The 21,995-nt window shown below is 37.3% G+C and overlaps 1 protein-coding gene across 2 annotated transcripts; it reads left to right on the forward strand.

The window, feature by feature from the left end:
- Positions 1–1,776: 1,776 nt before the first annotated feature.
- On the forward strand, positions 1,777–21,833 carry LOC120415156 (meckelin). Of its 2 annotated transcripts, none has more exons than XM_052710545.1 (8): positions 1,777–2,259; positions 5,830–6,542; positions 17,273–17,899; positions 17,961–18,242; positions 20,321–20,458; positions 20,513–21,268; positions 21,326–21,413; positions 21,475–21,833. In XM_052710545.1, the coding sequence occupies exons 1-8, from the start codon at positions 2,004–2,006 to the stop codon at positions 21,717–21,719; spliced, it is 3,105 nt and encodes a 1,034-aa protein (XP_052566505.1). In that variant the 5' UTR covers positions 1,777–2,003; the 3' UTR covers positions 21,720–21,833. The 2 variants fall into 2 exon arrangements, with proteins under 2 accessions (XP_052566505.1, XP_039432530.1); XM_039576596.2 differs by having other exon boundaries at positions 1,780–2,259; positions 20,516–21,268.
- The last annotated feature ends 162 nt before the right edge of the window (positions 21,834–21,995 follow it).

The following is a 21,995-nucleotide window of genomic DNA, read 5'->3' on the forward strand; positions in this document are numbered from 1 at the left end:
TTCTAAATAAGATTTGACCAATTTGCAGCACAATATCTGCCCACAAGGCGGACAAAAAGTTATGTTTGGACTTTAAAAAATAAGGTTTAATTTAATAAGGTTAAAACATAAAAAGATCAAATGCGGATGGTGCAAAATCTGGTACCGTAACGGTACCGTACATATTGCGTACATAGATTTTTGCCTTTCTTACTAAATGGCTAGTATGGAGATCGGCAGGAAAGGGGTCAAGAAACAGCTTTACGAACAGCAGAACAAAGGAGAGGGAGCGTTTTCTTGGGGCTTTTCTTCACCCTCTCTGGCTTGCTTTCGCTGCCGCTGCTGCCCATTTGAAATTTTTCTTGACCGATTCCTTCCGAAGTGCATACACCGCTAAAGAAAGGTACAGGTTTACTTTATTGCTGGACATCATTTCCCTCTTCGTAAATATTACAATTCATCATGAATTTTCTTCAGAAAAATCGCTCAAAAATCACACTGCATCGATTTTTTACGCTCTATCGATTCATAAAGACAGATTTCGTCTATATCCACCCCTCATTTCTTTTTCAGAAAAAGTTGATTTTTGAAAAAAAAGACGAAAATATTTTAAAACAAAATTCCTAGATGCAAAATCAAACTACAATCAAAAATGACTTTATCCAGGTTTTTAAGCGAAGATGGCGTTCGAATGATGAACGTCCGAAATGTCAAAATCGCGCAATAGCACAAACATTAGAAAAAAAAATGTGGCTATCATGCCATGGTACACTTTTTCGTAATGTTGGTACCACTGCGTGATTTTGACATTTCGGGCGTTCACCATTCGAACGCCATCTTCGCTTAAAAATCTGGATACATTTTGTCATAAAGCAAGTCATACAATGCACAGGGGGAAAAATCGAGGCAAAAAACGGACTTAATTGATACCGGTCAATTAGAACTTTCGCGGCATGTACATGTATTGCATTTTATGCCATCTTCTATGTATAAAAAAAGCAAAATAAATATTTTTTGTTAAAAGTTCCAAAAGAGGAGTAATAACTTTGCCTACAACTTTGTCGAAGACACCTGATTTGAACCTGAAAATTCTTTCTCAAAATACAGATTTACAGACCAGTTATCCGAAGGACTTGCCAAATTTCACTTCGGATAAGCGAATCTCCGTCAATCGAATCAGAAAAAATGTTTTTTTTCGTTTTCTTTTTTTACGATCGAGCGTATGACCCCTAAACTATTTTAAAGTGATTTAGAATTTTAAAACCCAAGATGGCGGCCAAAATGGCGGTGATAAAATATTGAAAAAAAAAAGTTGCAATTTAATAGATAGTCAACTTTTCAAATTAAACTAAAATGGAAAATAAAAATATACAAAAAAAAATGTTCATGATTCGATTATCCGAAGTTCCATACAAATCTTCTGATAGTCAAACTTCGGATAATCGAATCTGGATTGTATGAACATTTACATAGCAATTTTGTGTAATTTAAATTTTAAGAACGCGTGCAAATGTCAAAAAAAATTTATTCATATTTTTCATTTTTAAATAAAGACATTATTATGAACAATAATGAAAAAAAAAAGGTAAAAGAACTGAATTCTTTCTCAATCAGCCACGTGTTTGCAAAAGCCGGTATGAAACGCAAGGCTGTAGGATGGGTTGCAAACATTACCACCACCCCTCTCGTAAATGCTATCATATGGTTTTGGGCAAAATAACAACCAACATACGGGGTTAAATACGACGAAACTTGTTTACACCCCGACGACCACACCGAGGGACCGATTCGATGACTGCATGTCCGCATGACCAAAAACGGCGGATATCCATGGCAACATTAGCAAAACAAATCCTGTCGCCCCAACCTCACAGTTTTACTGTTCGTCGGAAGTTTCGAATCCACAGTCGAACGCGATCCCTCCATAGAGTATGACCAAAGTGGGAAAATTGTGTGTGCTCAAAGTATTGTAGAAAACCGTTGCCGTTAATTAATAATTAATCAAACGTACACAACTCCCAACGATGTTTTCACCGGAAAATGAACGAAAAGTGTACCAAGCGGGCGTGAAAAGTGGCACATGGTGTCGCCAAAGTGTGCTCATTTTAAGTGTGTTTTCAGTGTTACGCTGCTCGGGTGCCGATTCCGACTTTTACAATGTCAACGAAGTTGTCCTCTTTGCCACACCGGATGGTTGCCGGACCGGAGAATACTTTGATACGTTCACGTTCAAGTGCAAACCCTGCGACGAGGGACTACATCTTCGGGTGGACGATAGCCGTAAGTGAGCCTGTAGTTTTAGAATGGGACAAGTCCCACTTTTGTATTATAATATATTTTGAGACAGGCTAATTAGGTAACTGGGTGAAAAGGTTACGTGCGAAAGTGTGAACTGTTTGATCGATTTCGGATTGTTCTTGAAGAAAGTGGAAATTTAAATGTCTGAGGAAAGAGAAAAAGATTGAACTTTCAAGAAGAATACAAAAAAAAATCGCCTCAATCTTAAGTCAAATTTTATTTTAAATTGTTAATGACACTCATAGCAGTAGAAAAACAGTTTTAAAAAGTCCCAATTTCTGATTTCAAATCATGTTGCAATATCTTTAAAAAACACTTCTTTAAAGATTCAGTTGAAATTATATTTTTTCAAATATTTTTTTTTTCAAATAAAAAATTCCTACCTAAAATGTATTTTAGGCGCAATAGAGTCCTAAAGCCCTATGCTAATTTTTGTATACAACGGAATAAACACGATTAAAAACCATTTCTGGTCACTTTTTTTTTCATTTCAATGCAATAAAATTAATTGACAATAAGGCAACATTTTTTTGATGGATCAACTATGGTCCTCTGGAACGAGCTGTCAAGTAGGACGTTTGCTGTCAAGAAGGGCCGCGAAGTTGTTTTTTTAAATCGATTAAAATCCATTTTAAATCCTTTGCGGTCTTACAAAGGGTCATTGCACTAAAAAAACAAGCTTTATTGTTGTGAACAAAAATATCTCAAATTTAAGCTTAATTTTAGAACTCAATTGGGCCATGAATTGGGCAATACAATGTAATTTAATTTGAAGATTTTAAATATTGTTCACAATAAAAGAAGCTGGTTTTCCAAACCACTCAAATCCCATTTTTAAATTCCCGACTTTTTCCAGACTTTTCCAGATCTAAATTTCTAACAAAAAACTCTCTATAAGAAAATTCCATATCAACATCCGAAAAAAAATTCTAAGTTAATTTAAAAAAACCCAACTATTGGCAATTTTTGTAAAAACAGAAACTGAACAACAAATAAAAAAAATACCTCAAAATGGAAATTAACTATTATGATTCAGAGTAGAAACACAAACAATTAGCCTTTGAAAAATAATCAAAAGTTTAACAATACTTATAACTTCCATGATATTTTTAAAAATGGCAAACGTATAGTTTTTGATACTTCGATTCAACTGGAAATGGCAAAAAATTAAAGATAACTGAATGTAAAATTTCATTCTTGCTGTTATTATTCTTTCAAAGGATTTAGAAAAATATCAAGGAATTCATAAAAAAATATTTTTGCCAAGTTCCCTTTTTAATTTTGTAATTTTTGGTATTGAATTTTATAATCCATGTTAATTTATCTAGTGATCAGTATTTAAATGTTTTTTTTTTCAATTTAAGTTCAGTTTGATATGATTTTATGTTCTCCCACTTATTTTAAGTCAAATGTTTGAAGAGACAATTTTTTTAAACAAAAAAATTGTATTAATTTATTTGCAATTTCAATATTTTCTTCATGTTTTCAAAACTTAAAAAAGTTTTTAAATTTTGGATTTTATTCGATATTTAAGTTTTCCGAAAACTGAAAATTAAGCTTCATTTATAGTAGGAAATTACTAAATGAATTTAGTTAAAAAATTAAAAATATTTACTAAAAAAAACATTGCCAGACTGAAGGTGGAACCTGTTTCCAAATATTCAATCTATGTGACAAAATGAAGTAGAATCATAGCTCTCTAAGCTGACCATTAGGCTCTATTTTTGTATTAGTTTTTCGTGAACTTTTCCCTATTGTTTGATATACAAAAATTAATAGAGATAATTTGATTCATACAAATATTACTTAAATATGTGTCAAAGGCATCCAATATTTATTAAGATTTTGAATGTCTCAAACAGATTTTCCATACCTACTCAAATATATTAAATTGGGAAAAGAACCTTATATTTAAAGCAAGTTACTAAAGCAGAATTGAGTGAATTTAATTTGAAAATTCTAATTATTCAAGAGTAAAAAAATAATTTTCAAACAAGTATGCTTGAAATTCCCGACTTTTCGACAAAAAAAAAACATAAATTCCCGACTTTTTCCCGATTTTTGGCGGATATTGGCGAATTCCCGTCTTTTTCCCGATTTTCCCGATTTCCCGACTTGAGTGGCCACCCTGACCCGCAAAAAATAAGGTTTCCTGGAATAGCATAAACTCACTTTTCTGGTAGAATATGAACTCAAAATACTAAGGAGCAATTTTCCGACAAGTATGGTCAAAAAATCTGCCGGCGAGTTATGAATTTTTGAAAAAATAGTGATTTTTGGAAAAAAAATCGAAATTTTTGTACCAAAAAAGAATTTGACCTCAATTTTTTTGTGTAAAATTGAATTTGCAATCGAAAGGTACTTCACAGATTTTTTGATAAGGGGCTCCGTTTTCAACATATAGCCACCAAAAGTTTGATTTTAACGAAATATTTGCAGTTTTTCGATTTTTAAAAATAATAACCATGAGTGACCATCTCTAAAAATATTTTTTTTTTTGAAAAGTTCAGAAAATTTGCTATGAAATTGTCTAAGAGACATTGAAAATTGGACCTCTGGTTGCTGAAATACAGCGATTAAAAGAAAAAGAAACATGAAAATTTAAGTTTTTTAAGTCTCACCCAAACAACCCACCATTTTCTAATGTCGATATCTCAGCAACGAATGGTCCGATTTTCAATGTTAAAACATGAAACATTCGTGAAATTTTCCGATCTTTTCGAAAACAATATTTTCAAAATTTTCAAGTCAAGACTAACATTTCAAAAGGGCCAAACATTCAATATTATGCGTAATATTGAATGTTTGGCCCTTTTGAAATGTTAGTCTTGATTTGAAAATTTTGAAAATATTGTTTTCGAAAAGATCGGAAAATTTCATGGGTGAACCAATGACACAAGATAGCTTCTTTGGTCATAGGGAAGGCCCCCACAAAGTTTGAGCCAAATAAAAAAGTACCAAAAATAAAAATCGTCGAAATCGGCCGATTTCGTAAAGAATTGCTCTATGAGCAATTCTCTAACAAAACTGGAAATGGATTTTATTTGTATTTTTTTATTTGGTTAAAACTTTGCGGAGGCCATTTTGTGTCATTGGTTCACCCATACAAGTCTCCACAATCCTGATCAATTTGGAGTCTTCAGCAAAGTTGTAGGTTAGGTAAAAACTCAATTTCCCAAAATTGGTATCTTTTAATTTTCGAGACTTTTTAAATATGTTTCATGGGAACAAAACCTGCAACTTTTGAGCCATAGAGAAATATGGTCAAACATTTTGCCACCGAGTTATGAATTTTTGGAAAAAAAATTGAAATTTCATACATAAAATTTTGTTGACCTATTTTTTTAATAAAATTTATAAGCAATCGAAAAGTGCTTTACAGATGTCATAGCTCCTACGAATAAATATTATTAATTACATTCATCTTTTAAACCTTGACTTAAATACTGAGATAATTCTATAAATTTCTGTCCGTTCATTGTCTGAAAAATTTAGATAATTAATGCATTAATTTCTTTCAAATCCCTTTCAATTTCCATCCCCACCCAACAGGCCTTTCGTGCACCTGCGACGAACGTTCCGTCCCATGGCGCGACTACGACTCCTCCCGGCAGGGTCCAATCTGTCGAAACGTGACCGAATTCTTCTCCTCCGGACCCCGGCTGGAGATGGTCAAGTTCTGCCAGGCGTACCACGTGGCGTTGCTCAACTCGACGACGAAATTGGCGGCCAGCGGCGAGGGTCGAAACATTCAAATTTACCGCAAAACCTATCCCCCCGGCAACGAGAGTACCGTTTGTGGGTGCCAGCAGCAGGGCATGGTGTCGTTTGTGGACGGAACGCGTACCTACTGCCTTCCGGCGGTCCTCCTGCGGGACGTTCAAAGCTACCAACCGTTTCGACCGGCCGCCGTCAATCGTCACAACGGGAACGTGTTTCGGCAGATTAAATATCTGATTGTGTTTTGCCACGTGATGCGCAGCACGCGACACTGTCACCAGTTGGCCAACCTGTGCGTGCTCGCGTTCTACAGTCTGGACAAGTATTCGCCGTGTGAAATCTTCTACACCTACCAGACGTACGATCTGTCCCAGGGAGGGGCCGGGTTGGGAGCGACCAAGGATAGCGCGGGCAAGATGATGGCCAGCCTGTGGACGGTGGGAGACACGGTCAAGCCGCCGTTGTTTTACCGCCGGGGAAAGTACGTCAACGAGATCCTGGACAAGTATCTGGACTTTAGCTACGACGCCAACGTGAGCAATACGGTAAGAAGTTGGGTGATTGTTTTAAAACTTTGTTTATTGAGCAATTCTCTAACAAACCCGGAAATGGATTTTTTAAAATGGATTTTTTTTTTATTTGGCTCAAACTTTGTGGGAACCTTCTTTATGACCAAAGAAGCTATTTGAGGCATAGGTTCACCCATACAAGTCTCCGTTCAGTTTTGGCAACTGTCCATACAAAAATGGTACGTAAATATACGAAAACATGTAACAATTTTCTGGTCAAGTTTCTGCAATTTTTTGACCTAATTTATTTTAAGTAAACAGTTCGAGAGAGCGAGAGAGAAACAGAAGAGAAACGAGCATGGCAGCAGATGTCAAGCGAGTGGTAAACCAATTTAACGATGTATGGGAAAATTCATTTCAAATTTAATATTTTCAAAATGAAGCAACATTGAGCTTTGAAAAGTAGACGTAGAGGTAGATTATTTTTTTACCTACCACCAGGAGAAATTTGATCCGCCTCAGTTGTGCAGTTTCAGAGATTTTTGAAAAAACTGATTTTCCCCATACAAATTTAAATTTCTTACCACTACTCGAACAGCGCCTTCTCTTAGAAATTTTGCCGCGGCGGGTTTGAGTTGAGTTTGCAATCGAAAAGTACTTTACAAAATTTTTGTTAAAGGACCCCGTTTTCATGATATATAGCCACCGACATTTTTATTTCAGCGAAATAACTGCAGTTTTTCGATTTTTAAAAATAGTGACCATGAGTAACCATTTCTATTTTTTAATTAAAGTTCAGAGAGCCGATCTGATCTGATGGTGTCTTGGGAAAAGTTGAAGGTATTGAAGAGGACTGCTCAGGAAAAATAGGTACACGGAAAAAATGTTGCCAATTTTTTTTTTTTACAAAAACTCAATTTCCAAAAAAGTGTCGGCCAAGGGCTGCAAGATTCCAAGTATCCACAGTGCAATAAATAAAGTTCCCAGTCCTGCTAGTTTGAACTATGTTTTAATGCCTTTGGATACTAGGGATGCCCAGGTGCAGGACATCCTGGAAGGAGCGGAACTGACTGTATCGGCAGTCCTGTTTGCGACTGTTGTAATCAGGGAAGCGATCCGCCAAATGTTGGTTGTTAGTATTCCTGGTTATGAGAGTCTGAACAGTATAGCTCTGGTCCTGCACCAGTTCCCTATCCTCATGCCTCCCCGTATGCTAGATGATGACTTGAACATCTGTCTAGCTGGCGGTTGATGATGTCCATGTTTCGAATCGTGATGATTGCCCTGTCTTGTCACATGTATTTACGTAACTGACGTATAGGCGAGTGACAAGGTAGCACTATCATGACGAAGTATGATTGCGTGGACGGCCATCACTAGGGAGTTCCGTAGTGATTTTTCAATGGAGCGTAGCTTTGGGTGTGAGCAGGCAGCCTATTCCAGTCACATTCAAAGTGAACTGTTTGTTTGCAACAGGGGTTGCGCCCTTTTGGGAAGTTACTCCGGAATTTAACGATCCTTAGAGAGGATTCTCCAGGACAATCATATTGAAATAGCCGAATGAGGAGGGCACGGAACAACGCAGTTGGTTTGGGTGCATACCTAGATCAGCTGTGTTGTTTTGGGTGGGATTGGGTTATTCGTGAGTAAGAAGATCATGTATTAATGCATCTTTTTTGACTTCATTTTCATGTCATGCCTGGGCCTACGACTGGAGGACGGTCGCACCAGGACAACCGAATCAAGACGTCTCCGGTGTGATATCTATCACATTGGAAACAACAGCAACAACAACAACCTGATGGCACTCAGGTTCAGGAAAGTATTTGTATCGTTATTTTATAGTTTTTATATTTTATTAACATCCCTTTCTTTGCAGAGCATGGACAACAATAACAAAGCGGCAATGTGGGAAAGGGAAGTCACTTGTGATTGTAGAAGGTATTGTTTTGATTCACAGCATGTTGAACGAACTGTTGTGGATGTACCTAGAACATCGCAGCACGGGGTATTTCTTCTGCACATTTCCAACAACAGTACTTGTTCGGTAACTTGGCTGAGAATGTAGCACAGTTACCGAATGTTGCTCGCGAAACTGGGCTGAACGAAAAATGACGAGGGGACCGATGCATAACATTTTCTCTACAAATGTAAAATGATGGTTGCTTAAATTTCTTTCAGAGCTCACCTTTAATTTTGACTTAACATTTAATTAAAACTTAAATATGATTTCTAATTTGCTGAACTTGCTTTTGCATCCACTGGCCCCTCATCATTCCGGTTTGTTTAATTATTTTACGTTTGTCTGCTTTTTAAGTGGGTTACAGCCCAAGTAGTCCAGTCAAACAAGTTCAGTTACCGAACAAGTACTGTACTTTAATTTTGCTTCACTCATCTTTCTACTCTTCTGCTCTCATTTCCCAATAAATACTGAAACGTGTTTTCCCTAACAAAAACAGTTTCCCTTAATATGCGAACGATTTTAACTTCTGTTTATCATTGATCTTTCCTTTACCCATTTTCTTATTTATTTATTAAAATGTAATTTTCATCGGCTCCTACTCTTCTTTCCTTCAAACTACAATTATTCTTTCAGTATCGAACTTTATGTAGTTTGCTTTCCTTTATTGTCTATTGTTTAAATCTACGCCCTTTTCTTCAAACAAGTATGGTTCGAGTCCTTACTTAATATATTGAATGATCACACACATAAAATTATTGTACTTTTGTTAAACTTTTGAATAACATGCTTAGGTCAAAAACATTGTAACAAAACACCGCGACAGAAGAAATAGCAACAGATTAACACGATTCAACATTAGGGAAGATTTCAGGAGAAAACAGTACACAGTAAATAACAATTAGTTTTTGAATTCAAACTAAAAAATAAAACAGTACTTGCTTTAATGAAAATTGATAGGCACACTATAAATGGTTAGGCGCTTATACTTACATCAAACCCTACGTAATGTACCACCCCCGGCCGAGTTAAAATGCGTAACCGGAAAAGAAGGTGTGCATGCCTGGCACGAACACTCAAAGCGTGTTCTAGCGTGCTGCTCGTACTGACTCAGAGCAAGGGTGAGATGTAGGTGTAAGGGCAGTGCGTGTTCGTCGGGAACCTAGTGCATAAGATCGGTCAAGGCCCGTTCTTACACTGAAAATTGCGAATTGCGAATTGCGAAAAACTCAATTTCCAAAAATCCCTATATTTTGATTTTCGATATTTTTTTGTATATGTTTTAGGGGACCAAAACCCGCAACTTTTGAGCCATAGAGAAATTATGGTCAAAAATTTTGCCGCCGAGCTATGAATTTTTCAAAAATTGTGATTTTTGGAAAAAATCCAAATTTTATACTTACAGCTTTTTTGACCTGATTTTTGTTAATGTAAAATTGAATTTGTAATCGAAAAATACTTAACAATTTTGTTGATGAAGGACACCGTTTTCAAGATTTACCCACCGAAAATTTGATTTCGGCGAAACATTTGCAGTTTTTCGATTTTTAAAAATAGTGACCATGAGTGAGTCGTGTGGTGTTCGTGGGGGAAAGTGCTAGAAGATTCTGAAATTCATTGAAAATATGTGTCGCGTCGTGGCCTTGGGAGTTTGGCCCTCAGTCGTGTGGTGTTCGTGGGGGAGATCGGTTGGAAAATCGACGCGCGAGAATCCGCGAGAAAGTAATGAAGTTTCTTGAATTTATTGATAGAAGGCTTCGCGTCGTCGTGTATATATTGTCTTTCTGTTGTTGAGACGGTTGTTCGCGGTCCGGACTGGGTAAATTCGTGGTTATGTTTGTTGCAAAGAAGTCATGCGCGAAGAATTTCATTAAATCGATTGAATCAGTTCGGTGTATCAGCACTATTTGAGGTTTACATGATAACGAATAATACGTTGCTAAAAATTTAATTTTGTTTTTAAGGTCCTTCCCTTAGCATCGTGGCTCGGATGGCACAACGACGGTAAAAAGTAAAAATTACGGGATTGAGTATATAATTAAGTCCTTCTCATAGCGTCGAAGCTCGGAAGGCAACGATTATGTTTCACTTTCTGGTCATATCATCTAACAATAATGAATCCGGATCTATTCTAAATTGTACGTTACCGAATAATGCGTTAGTTCAAATTTCATTACGTTTTGAAAGCCCATCCCAAAGCATCGTTGCTCGGATGGCACGCCGGCGGTAAGAAGTAAAAAAACGCAAATGATAAGTCCTTCTCATAGCGTCGAAGCTCAGAAGGCAACGATTATGGTTCACATTCTGGTCATATCATCTACCAAGATGAATCCTGACCTTCCCTTTCCTTCCCCTACTAACACAATTCCCCGACTTCCCGTGATGCTTGAAGGAGATGCTGTGGATTCAACGGTCTCATGCGGTGTCAACAGGTATAGAGCGACAAACTCTGTGTCTGATGAGTCTGCAACTTCAACTATCGGACTAACATTCCTACCTTTGTTGAAATGCATCTCCTTGGGGGGGCGCCGGTATTGACTTAAAGCAGAGATCTTCAGGGGTTACACAGTGAGGATGACTAGCTCCCACTACTCATCTGTTGGTTCATTGTGTAACTTCAGCTGATCCGTCAATAACGGAGTAGCAGCTCATTGGCAGTCAACCATGCTCATGCTCATGCTCAAAAAAAGTGACCATGAGTGACCATTTCTGAAAATATTTGTTTTAAAATTCAGAAAATTTGCTATAAAATTGTCTAAGCCAAACATTCAATATAACGCCCATTTCGATACAAGTGCTGAAATGTTGAACTTGAACTTGTTGATGCTGAAATACAGTACTTGTTCGGTAACTGAGCTGAGAACGTAGTCCAATGCTGCTCGCTAACTGGGCTGAACGAAAAATAAAGAGGGGACCACCGGCGATGCATAATATTTTCCTGATAAAATATAATATAGGTCGGTCGCGCGCGCGTTTTACCCTTATTTGCTTCTTTCTCTTTGGATAAATGTTTTTTTTTTTATTGTTAAGAGTTAGTGGGGACGAAAGAAAGAACTTTGTGGAGATCGTCGTTTGAAGAGATGGTTGTGGAGCTCTTCGCTCTCTAGCTATTGATAGTTTACGTAGGCCTCGGCAGCTAGGGTGAACGGGATGCTGTGGTCGATTTCGCCAGGTCGGTATAATATAATATTTTCCTGATAAAATATAATATAAATGTTTTTCCAATTTAGTTACAATGCTTACTTTTCATATTTCTCTAGTTGTGGCTTGAAATTACATAAAAGCAGGGTTGTTAAAATATCAAAATATCAGCTCTCAGCAACTACAATTATCCCGTCTGAATAATCATGCCTCAAATACAACTGCTCTTCTCTCCTCATTGAAACTCTCAGCGCCGAACATAGCCGAACACGTTTTCGTGTTTACCCCCTCGCGATTGACATTTTACTTTTCTCTCTCATTCCCGCTTCCACGATCATCCTACCGCAACAGCGTTTAACCACAAAAGCCGCCACAAAACCAATTTCGCAAACGCAGTTTAACGGGACGTCATGCGTGGTCGACTCCTAATCGCCATCTCTCATTGCAGTTTTCGGAGAGATTGAGAGACTCAGTGGTGAGAGCGCATAGTCGAGGAAAAGGGGAGGAGTGATAGAGAGAGAATGACATCGCTGGGAATCACGAGACACAAGAAGAGATCTCCCAAGCTATAGTGGTGGCCGCTATACTCTCGGATGTTTTTGGTGCAGAGATAATCAATTGATAGCTTTTCTATCACTCATTTGCAACACTGCATAAAAGTTTGAAAAAAGTTGTTTTTAAATATTGAACATGCTTTTGCATCCAGTAACCCCTCGGTCATTTCGGATTGTTTTGGTTTTTTTACGTTTGTCTGCTTTTTATCTGGGCTACGGCCCAGTTATCGAGCGCCCAGTTACCGAACAACTACTGTAGAAGTTTATGCAACAAGGTAGAACTTTTTAGCACTGTTATTGAAAAGTATTAATTTTCCATTCTGTTATTTTTGGTGGGGAAAAGTAGGCCGTTTCGTTTCTCCAGAAGTACTAGAAAGGTTGACAGTTTCGCAGTGGACTTGCAAAATAGTAGTTTATGCAACAAGTTGCAAAAAGAGGATTTTTTCAGCACGAGTCGTACATTTATCCAACGAGGTTCACCGAGATGGATAAATACGACGAGTGCTGAAAAAATCAAGTTTTGCAACGAGTTCCATACAACATTTTTTGCAATTTCGAAAAACACCCATTGAGTGAAATTTTAAGTCAAATTGTCATGTATTTGTCAATAAATCGTTTAAATCAAAACAATGTTGAAAAGTGTTACTTTTCAAAACAAGTGCAGAAAAGTTCAACTTTTCACCACCCATTTCAGTGCTGAAAAGTAGAACTTTTCAGCATTTATTTTGAAAAGTGTTGCTATTGGATTCTGTTATTTTTGGTACAGAAAAGTAGGCTATTTCGTCGTTCAAGAATGTCAGGAAAAGTAAGTAGTTTCACGACGGAATAGCAAAAAGGTTATTTTAGCAATTTTAATTGTTAAAGCACGAGGTTAGGATTGAGCCAAGTAGACATCTTGCAATGCCAAAGTTGAATTGCTAACAATTTGATTTAAGTTGTAGAGTTAAAAAAATTAAAGGCTTTGTCACGCTGCCTCCATAAAGTAAACAATTATTCACTAAGTTTAATAATATTGTCAGCGTGTTTCTATGAAGCAATGATGTATGAATCTCTGCCTAGAGACAATTAATGTTGAAGATGTCCTTCAGGATAATCGATTTTAAACATTAAAAGCAAAACTCGTTAATTGTAATGAATTTATAACACAACACAATGATTGCATGTAGAAACGCATATAACATGTAAACAACAATAACTCTTCAAATGGATTGATTACGAAGGTCAATCCTGAGCATGCACTGACCCAACACCCACCTCCCCAGATAGGTTGGTCATGTCTAGTCTGACTGCATTCGAGGTTCAAACCACTCAATGGCGCTGCGATGAGTATCTCTGAATAATTCAGCCATGAGTGCCCCATCCTGTGAGCTTGATAATTGCGCTTGGGTGCAAGTGCCTGTTTTTATTTTTCCTGTAAATATCACCACAACAACAAAAAAATACGAGCGATGAAGTCACTCCGGTGCTAATTAGAGATTTCCCCCGCTGAAATAGAAGACGTCTTTCCTTTTTAACGAATACATTTTCCCATCGCCGCCGCATAAAGGTAAATCATAAAAACACTCAAATTAACGCCGCTTGACATGAAAAGGGAGCCCCTCTGTTCTAGAAAAAGCCCGGCCCCAACAATCGTGTGGTCACGTGGCCAGAATGACCAACTCAAGCAAACACGCAACTTCTTATGAATGAAGTAAAAAAAAACGAACGATACGGTGGTGACCCACCGGAAGTTTGGAAAGGTTGTGGGTAAGACGCGTAGATATTCTTAACTTTGAAAACCTTTGAAATGGAATTCTTATTTCAAACTATTCGATTTAAAATTAACTTCAAATATTGAAAAATTAGGAATAGTCCATTTTCAAACTTTAGTACAGTTTTCAATCATAGCTGTAAGGGGGTTTTGGCGGTAATATTCAATAAAGTAGATGATGGATGGTTCAATCTGCAGAGCCAATGAGTTTCTTGAAAGTCGGCTCCATTACTGTGACTGGTACTGCGAGTAGAAGACAGGGTGAAATAATAGCTTCGAGAAATGGTCACGTGTTGATACCCCATTTATTTGAAGTGACATTTTTGTGCGTAGAACTTGTTTGCGTGAACTGAGCATTTTTTAATCTAGGTCTATACCTCGGTCTATACACTAGATTTTGTGCCACCTTTTTTTAAAGTTATTCTAGTTAAAATATGAATTTATAACAATTTATAATATTAGATACAGTCCAGTAGATTAAGAAAGGGAGGTTTTTGAAAGAAAAGCTAACAATTTAACGAAAAAAGGTTGTAAAATGCATAATTCACCAGTAAAGTTGTCGTGCAATATCAGTTTGCAAAAAATCTTAGTTTTAACGATTACATTTATTTTTGCGAAGCCAAAAACTGTTTGCGTTACAAGTACATATTCAAAATATTTTTGAACGAGTCCAACCATGCTTAAAAAAAACTTTTTTCCGCGGTGTCTTCGGCAAAGTTGTAGGTTATGATTAGGACTTTTCGGAAAAAGGCACACGAAAAAAAGGTTAAATTACCAAAATACGGGGACTAAAAAAATATCTTCTGAGCCATAGTGCGGATAATCTGGTTTAGGAGATATATTTTTTTGAAAAAATGTGTTTTTTTAAATATGGAAAACCTGGACAAAAAATTATAAAAAAAATTTAAAGCTAAATTAAATTTGCAATCTAAAAGTACTTTTCAATTTTATTGATAAAAAGTACCGGTTTCAAGTTATAGCTACTTTTAGGTATACATTTTCGATTTAACTTGGTTTTTTTTTTATTTAAAAAATACTTCTTGAAAGAAAAGTAAAAATTTTTTTTTTTAACATTGCAAATCGGACCAATAGATATCGTCAGTAGCAAAAAAATCAAACCATCCACATTAACGACCCCCGGGTCTTTTGTGATCTCTATTGCAAGTTTCTGCTCGAACCTAGGAGTCCGAAGGCTTGAATGGGGGAGCACCCAAACCTCTTTCTACTCCAAGGAACCTTAGATACTTAGATAAACTCATTCTCATCGATTCGAAATCTTTGTGGGCTGCATCTCAGAAACTATTTGCCCGATTTTCGAAGTCTCAGAGATAAAATTGTAGAATTTTTTTGTTTATTTTTTAATAAAAAATATTTTTTTCGGTGTACTTTTCTTTTCTTACTTCTTATTTTCAAAATTAAAAAAAAAACTAAATGAAATCGAACATTTATACCTAAAAGTAGCCATAACTTGGAAACGATACATTTTATAAAAAAATATATGGTACTTTTCGATTGCCAATTTGATTTTGCTTTAATAAATGTTGCTTAATCCACCTTTAGGTGGTTGGTGCCTTCCTCACATTCATATATTCATATATGATATTCGGCCTCCAAAAAGTGTATAAATAACACTTAAGTGGTTATAACTTTTGATAGGGTTGTCAGATCTTCAACGTTTTGGGTTCGTCGGAAAGGTTTTTTAAATACCTTTCTAAAAATGTATAGCATAACCACCCTTTTTACAATCTTTCGAAGTTTAGCTAAAATCGTTTTTAAGCGTAACTTTTGAAGTACTTTTCTAAACTTCATGATATTAACAAGGGTCTTGAGGGACCCCAAGACGGATCGAATGAGACCAAAACGGTCCAAATCGGTTCAGCATTTGATTCTGAGTCGGCAAAAAAAATAGTAAAAAATATTAAAAAAAAAAAAAAAAATTTGCCCCCTGGTATTTCGGGCCAACTTTAAAGGGGAGGGGGGGGGGGGGGGGTGGAGACAAAAACTTTAAATAGAATTTGTACCAGCCTAATCATAACTTACAACTTCCAATTTCATACATACATACCCATTTTGTATGGCCAGCCCCCAAAATTGTATGGAGACTTGTATGGAAAAAGAAAAAGGGGAAAATTGCTTCTTTTGACATAGGGAATGCATGGACAAAGTTTCATCCAAATAAAAAAAAGTCAATTTGCGAAATCGTATAGAACAACTCTTCAGTTTATTACACATTTTCCATTGCAATTTTGAAGAACCTCGAAAGAATAGCCATTTGCAACGTTCTTATAAATATATTTTGTAAAAAAAAAAACAAACATTGCAAACAATAAAAAATGTTAGGACATTCAAAACATACTGTATTTAACAAAATAAAATAAAAATCTGAAGCTTGATTAAATTTTTTTTAAAAAGATGATTAAAATTGTCAAACAAAAAAAAACTTTATAGGGGAAATTCTCGTATGTTTGGCAGGTTAAGTACTAGCTCCTAATTTCGTCCAATTTGCTCATTTTCACTATTTAAACAACTGATTTTGCAAAACTTTCGATAAAAACTTGTTTACTCACTTTTTATTGAGCTATTTATCATTCGATTTCATGTGAAAACGCTTATTATGAGCTGTAATTGAATGTCAAAGTGCTAATATAGCAGAGGCACGCTGGAATTAGATGCTGTTCACCTAAAACGTTTTCAAAGTGTGAAAATAGTAGTTTATGCAACAAGTTGCAAAAAGAGGTTTTTTTCAGCACGAGTCGTACATTTATCCAACGAGGTTCACCGAGTAGAATTTTTCAGCATTTATTTTGAAAAGTGTTGCTATTCGATTCTGTTATTTTTCGTACAGAAAAGTAGGCTATTTCGTCGTTCAAGAATGACAGGAAAAGTAAGTAGTTTCACGATGGAATTGCAAAAATTAGTGTTGGATTTTAGTCGCATCCAATAAATGCATTGAAAAAAGTCGAAAAGAAAATGCTAAATACTAACTATTTCAATTTAAAGCATAACATAATTATTTTAGATCTTATCTTAATCTTATGCAAAACGCAACTCATAACACGCGGGCAAGTGCACTTTTTCCTATAGCAATCTCCCTTCTCGACCTTTACCGCTGCACCACAAAACAAAGCCCTAATGGGGGACCGCAATTGTAAATCGGTCAAGCCCATAAAAATGCTAATGTCACTGGCAATCCACGTGACGGCCTGACGACCATATCACGGAGGCCTACTTCTGTTAAAGTGCCCCCTCCACGTTCTTATTCTCAAACCCAGTTAAAGTGACCCTACCATATCGCGTATCGCGGACAAATTGTTAACCCAATTTCCTTCTGCGGTTTCTTTATCCGTCCTGTACTGTACAGATCAACAACACGATAAACTTCACCCTCATCGGCTATGATTTGTATGGCCACCTGAGGAGCTACCAGCCGATGCACCTGGCCGATCTGAACCTGTGCGAACGTTACTCGGGCAGCCAGGAGCAGCGGATTCGATTTGGCCAGAGTTACCACCGGCGATGCCGGGTCAGCTTGCGCCAACTGTTGGCTGATTTTGGCGAACCGAGGTTTTTGAACCTGTACGCGGACTATTACGACCAGAAGGCTCGGCTGCTCCGAGCGGTTCCGGTTCTGGCGCGGAAGGCCTTTTCCCACAACGACCATCCGGATCCGGAAAAGTGGCAACTAGTGAGGCGCTTCCTGATGGTGGACGCCCTATCGGGACTGAATGAGAATTATAAGGGTAAGCTGTACGACGAGGAATCGCTGGGTGAAAAGTATCACTTTGTTCGGTATGCCAAGCGGATTGAGCTGGATATTCGACTGCACCTGGATCACGAGAAGAATCCGAATCGAATAGCGGTTCCGCTACTGAAGGTCGAATATCAAATGGTGAACACGTCCCAATCGGAAACGTTCTTTGACGGTTTGGTTGAGTGCGAGTTTCACGTAACGTTCAGTAAAAAGTACAGCTTCGATTCGTTACTGGAGGTAATCATCTTCAATTTTACGTTTCTCAACTAGAGCTCTACAAATCATCCATCATTTTCAGATCCTGCTGCCAATCTTCATCTTGCTGGCGTTCACGATGACCCTGTTTCAAACGTTCTGCCACAAACTCCGCCAGAATAAGCTGTACTATGATATGGAGATATTTGCCAACTTTGTCGTGTACCTGTGCTCGAATGTGGCCACCGCACTTCTCGCCGTAACGGTAATCGTGGCGCTGCACGTGTTCGTCACGTACAAAACGCAACAGAACGTTAAACTGCTGCTTCCGGTCGAGGTGGAAAGCGCGCTGGAGATTTTCGTCTATCTGGCGTTTAGTTTCAAGGTATGGTAACATTTTTAATCGATCCCTTCAACTTAGCGTACATAAAAGCAAAAAAAAAATAGTTCGCGTGAACAAAGTTCATGGCATCGGGAACCAGGAGGGTCTTTCGAAAAATTGTATCTTATGAAGGGATTTTCTAATTGATTTAGTGTCTTCGGAAAAGTTTTAGGGAATGACTAGGTCTTTTAAGAAAAAAATAGGTACACGCAGAAACATATTTTGTACGATCAGCCTGTACGAGGTTTGATTCAACAAAACTTTTGCTGTATATAATAAACGCCGATTTTGCGTTGAAACAAACCTTGTTTTCTCAATTCTACAAAAATCTTTTGTTGTTGAGAAAATGTTGCTTTGACGTTTAGCGTTGATTCGCCAAAAATCTTGATTTTCAAATCAACAAAACGTTTTGTTGATTCAAATATGCCTTATTTTTCTGCGTGCACAATGAAACACCAATGGTTTCACATTGTTGTCAAACGAATAGGGTCACTTTTTAGTTTGACACTTTCTTTATAGAGCAATTCCAGCTCAAATCAGGAATTTTTCTGGTACTTTTGTACTCGACCCTCTCCGAATTCAATGAAACTTTGTAGACATGTTATCCTAGACCTATATAAGCCATTTTTGTGTATATGGAGCCAATAGTACTCGAAAACAACATTTGAGAAGGGTGTAAGGTATTTAAATATTTTTGTATTTTGCAATTTAAAAATTACTGTATCTCGAAGCCGTTGCGTCGTATCAAAAAGTGGTCAAAGACAAACTTGTAGGAAATTGGACGAGCTTTCTGAAAAAAATACACTGAAACAAAAATACACGCCACTTATATGAGATTTATTGATTTTTAAGTCTAAAACTTAAATCCAATTGAAATGCTGTCAAAGACAAACTTATGGGAAATTGGACGAGCTTTCCGGTAAAAATATTTACGAGACTGAAAAACCAAGTCTATCATATAGAAATTTCAAAAACCACAAAAAAAAACCATTTTTCAACATTTTTATTTTTAAAACCGCTGTATTTTCCCAAGAATTGGACATAGGACAATGGTCAATATGGAGACTTTTATGTAAAATTGTCTGGGGAATCGATTCCCACTACCGGTTTTTGAAAATTTCGACGTTTAGTCCACTTTTCAAAAAAACAGTTTTATTGAATGATTTTTGTATTTTTTTAGGAGAAACATACCATCCTGCATTTTTCGTCAGTCTTTTGGTAACATCTTAGGCTATTTCCTCAAAAATTTTGAACGAAAAAGAATCGTGACATCACCTTTAAATTTAAGTTTTAGACTTAAAAATCAATAAATCTCATATAAGTGGCGTGTATTTTTGTTTCAGTGTATTTTTTTCAAAAAGCTCGTCCAATTTCCTACAAGTTTGTCTTTGACCACTTTTTGATACGACGCAACGGCTTCGAGATACAGTAATTTTTAAATTGCAAAATGCAAAAATATTTTAATACCTTACACCCTTCTCAAATGTTGTTTTCGAGTACTATTGGCTCCATATACACAAAAATGGCTTATATCGGTCTAGGATAACATGTCTACAAAGTTTCATTGAAATCGGAGAGGGTCGGGTACAAAAGTACCAGAAAAATTCCTGCAGGCTGACGTTTGTACAAAAAATCCAGGCAAACAAACAAAGCAGCCAAACTGTCAAAAAGTGCGAGATTGTTTGTTTGTTTGCGGTAGTGTGATATCTCCTTGACCAAACACCAGGGGTTGAGTTTATACGGAAAAATCAGAATTTTTTATTTCACCTTTTATCACGAAAAAATATTGCAAACTTTGCAGTGATTCATTCCTGGATGAAACATTTAATTTGCTATCGAAAATTACTTAATTTGTTCTGTGTATATCGTATAAACTACGCGGTCAAAATTTTCGAAAATATTCAATTATGTTAAATTTTTAAATACTTCATGAAGGAAAAGCACCCCTGCAAAAAGTATTTTCAAAAAGTTGAGATTTTTTTTGCTTTATAGGCAATTATAAAATGAAAATGTACAACATGTCAGATAAAAGATTTTTATTTTGTTAATTCTCAAATAAAGACTAACAATTTGTATTCCAGCTGCTCAAGTTGCTACGCGTTTTCGCCCTTATGGCCGGTATCGACATATTCTTTATCGACTGGGAACGACCTAAAATTTTGGACATTGGGATGCAGCGGACACATCTGGACACTCCCTCGATTACTTCCAGTGCAACGGTCAGTACCTAAACCTCGCCTAATTGAGCTACATTTTAAATGTTTAAATTCCAGCAGACACGTCCAACCTGCGACAGCGTATCGGCCTGGAGGAACTACTTCATTGCGAACGAGTGGCAGGAACTTGCGACGAAGCGCAAGATTTCCATGTTTGCCCACGTGGTCCTGCTCATCACGGTCTTCTTTCTGTTCGGATTCGGGCACTGGTCGTCGCGAAGTTCCAGTCTGCACATCCGCCAAAATGAAGAACACTTGGGTGGGGACGATAATGTGCTCAAAATTGCCGTTGGGATTCTAATCTACGGAGCGATTTACCTAGCTCAACGAGTTTACAACTTTCTCATCTACGAACGGTTCATCGATAACGCGTTGCAGCAGTTTATCGACGTGGCGTCGCTCGCCAACATATCCGTGTTCATTCTCTGCATGGAGTCGTACGGGTTTTACATTCACGGACGATCACCGCACGGATTTTCCGACACCGACATGTGCTCGATGATTCTGCAGTTCAAGCGGGAAGAGGACAACCTGTGCGGGAACCGCGGGCTGCTTCCGGGTTCCGAGCAGCAAACCTACTCGATTTTAGTGCCAAAAAATCTACGCGCTTTCTACGACAAGCTGATCGCACCGCTGCGGAACTCCAACTTTGGACCGCATCAACATCTCAACCAAACACACCTGGTTGGCAGCGCCAAACTGAGCAATTCGGGTGTGATAAGCGGTCCGGGAGGACACTTTGAGTTCAATTTCGAAAAGACTATACTGACGTACTACAACGTGAACAGATTCTTCGCTGCGTTCGTGGATCACGTGAGATTAATTCATTCTGAAAAATTGTCTAAATTATAAAATAACATCATCTTTCAGGCTCTAAAAGATTTGGACTACATCATCCAGGAACGAAGTATTCTGGAAAACGTGTTAAATTGTGAATTCCAAAGCTACGTTACCGACAGTTAGTGATATCTTCGCAAATCTTTCTGATATTTTATTCTAATAACACCCCCAAATTTCAGACAAGGGCGTGTTCTACATCGATAACGGTCACTCTTTCGATCAGGTTCTGTTCTACGGCAACGAGTCCATCTTCTTCCAGCTAGAGCTTGCCCTGTTCATCATGGTTGTGTTGCTCACCAATGATTACCTGTGGGCAACCGTCGTCGTGGGTGTTGTGTACAAAACATTCGAGATTGTGATGAACTACGTGCTTAAAAATAATCTCGCCAAAAAGACGCTCATCGACAAAAGGTTTCTCATTTAATAAGTACGCTCAGCAGCAAAGTCGGTAAAGCAGATGTGATAGAAACGAGTTTCATATTGAAAGTCACGCCGTGTTATCGAGAAATGCAATAAACTGAGTACTTTTTGTAAACCCTCTTCCAAAATTTAGAACAATGTGTTGTTTTTTTTTTTAATTTGAGAAATGCATAGAAAACGTAAATAACAATCCGAATGCTACCTGCGATGCCCTTTTCCAGTTTAGTTCGGGCCAAAGACCTTTTGTATTCGACAGTTTGCCAAACTCGCAAACAAAGCC

Source organism: Culex pipiens, chromosome 3 (assembly GCF_016801865.2).
Source record: "Culex pipiens pallens isolate TS chromosome 3, TS_CPP_V2, whole genome shotgun sequence".
In the NCBI taxonomy this organism is placed as follows: Eukaryota; Metazoa; Arthropoda; class Insecta; order Diptera; family Culicidae; genus Culex; species Culex pipiens.

What these genes read in the sequence shown, in the direction of transcription:
- LOC120415156 (XM_052710545.1), top strand. Translation starts at nt 2,004, where the DNA reads ATGTTTTCACCGGAAAATGAACGAAAAGTGTACCAAGCGGGCGTGAAA. An exon ending in ATCTGGCGTTTAGTTTCAAG is followed by an intron (nt 18,243 to 20,320) that starts GTATGGTAACAT and finishes TTTGTATTCCAG; the next exon opens with CTGCTCAAGTTGCTACGCGT. An exon ending in CGATTACTTCCAGTGCAACG is followed by an intron (nt 20,459 to 20,512) that starts GTCAGTACCTAA and finishes TTTAAATTCCAG; the next exon opens with CAGACACGTCCAACCTGCGA.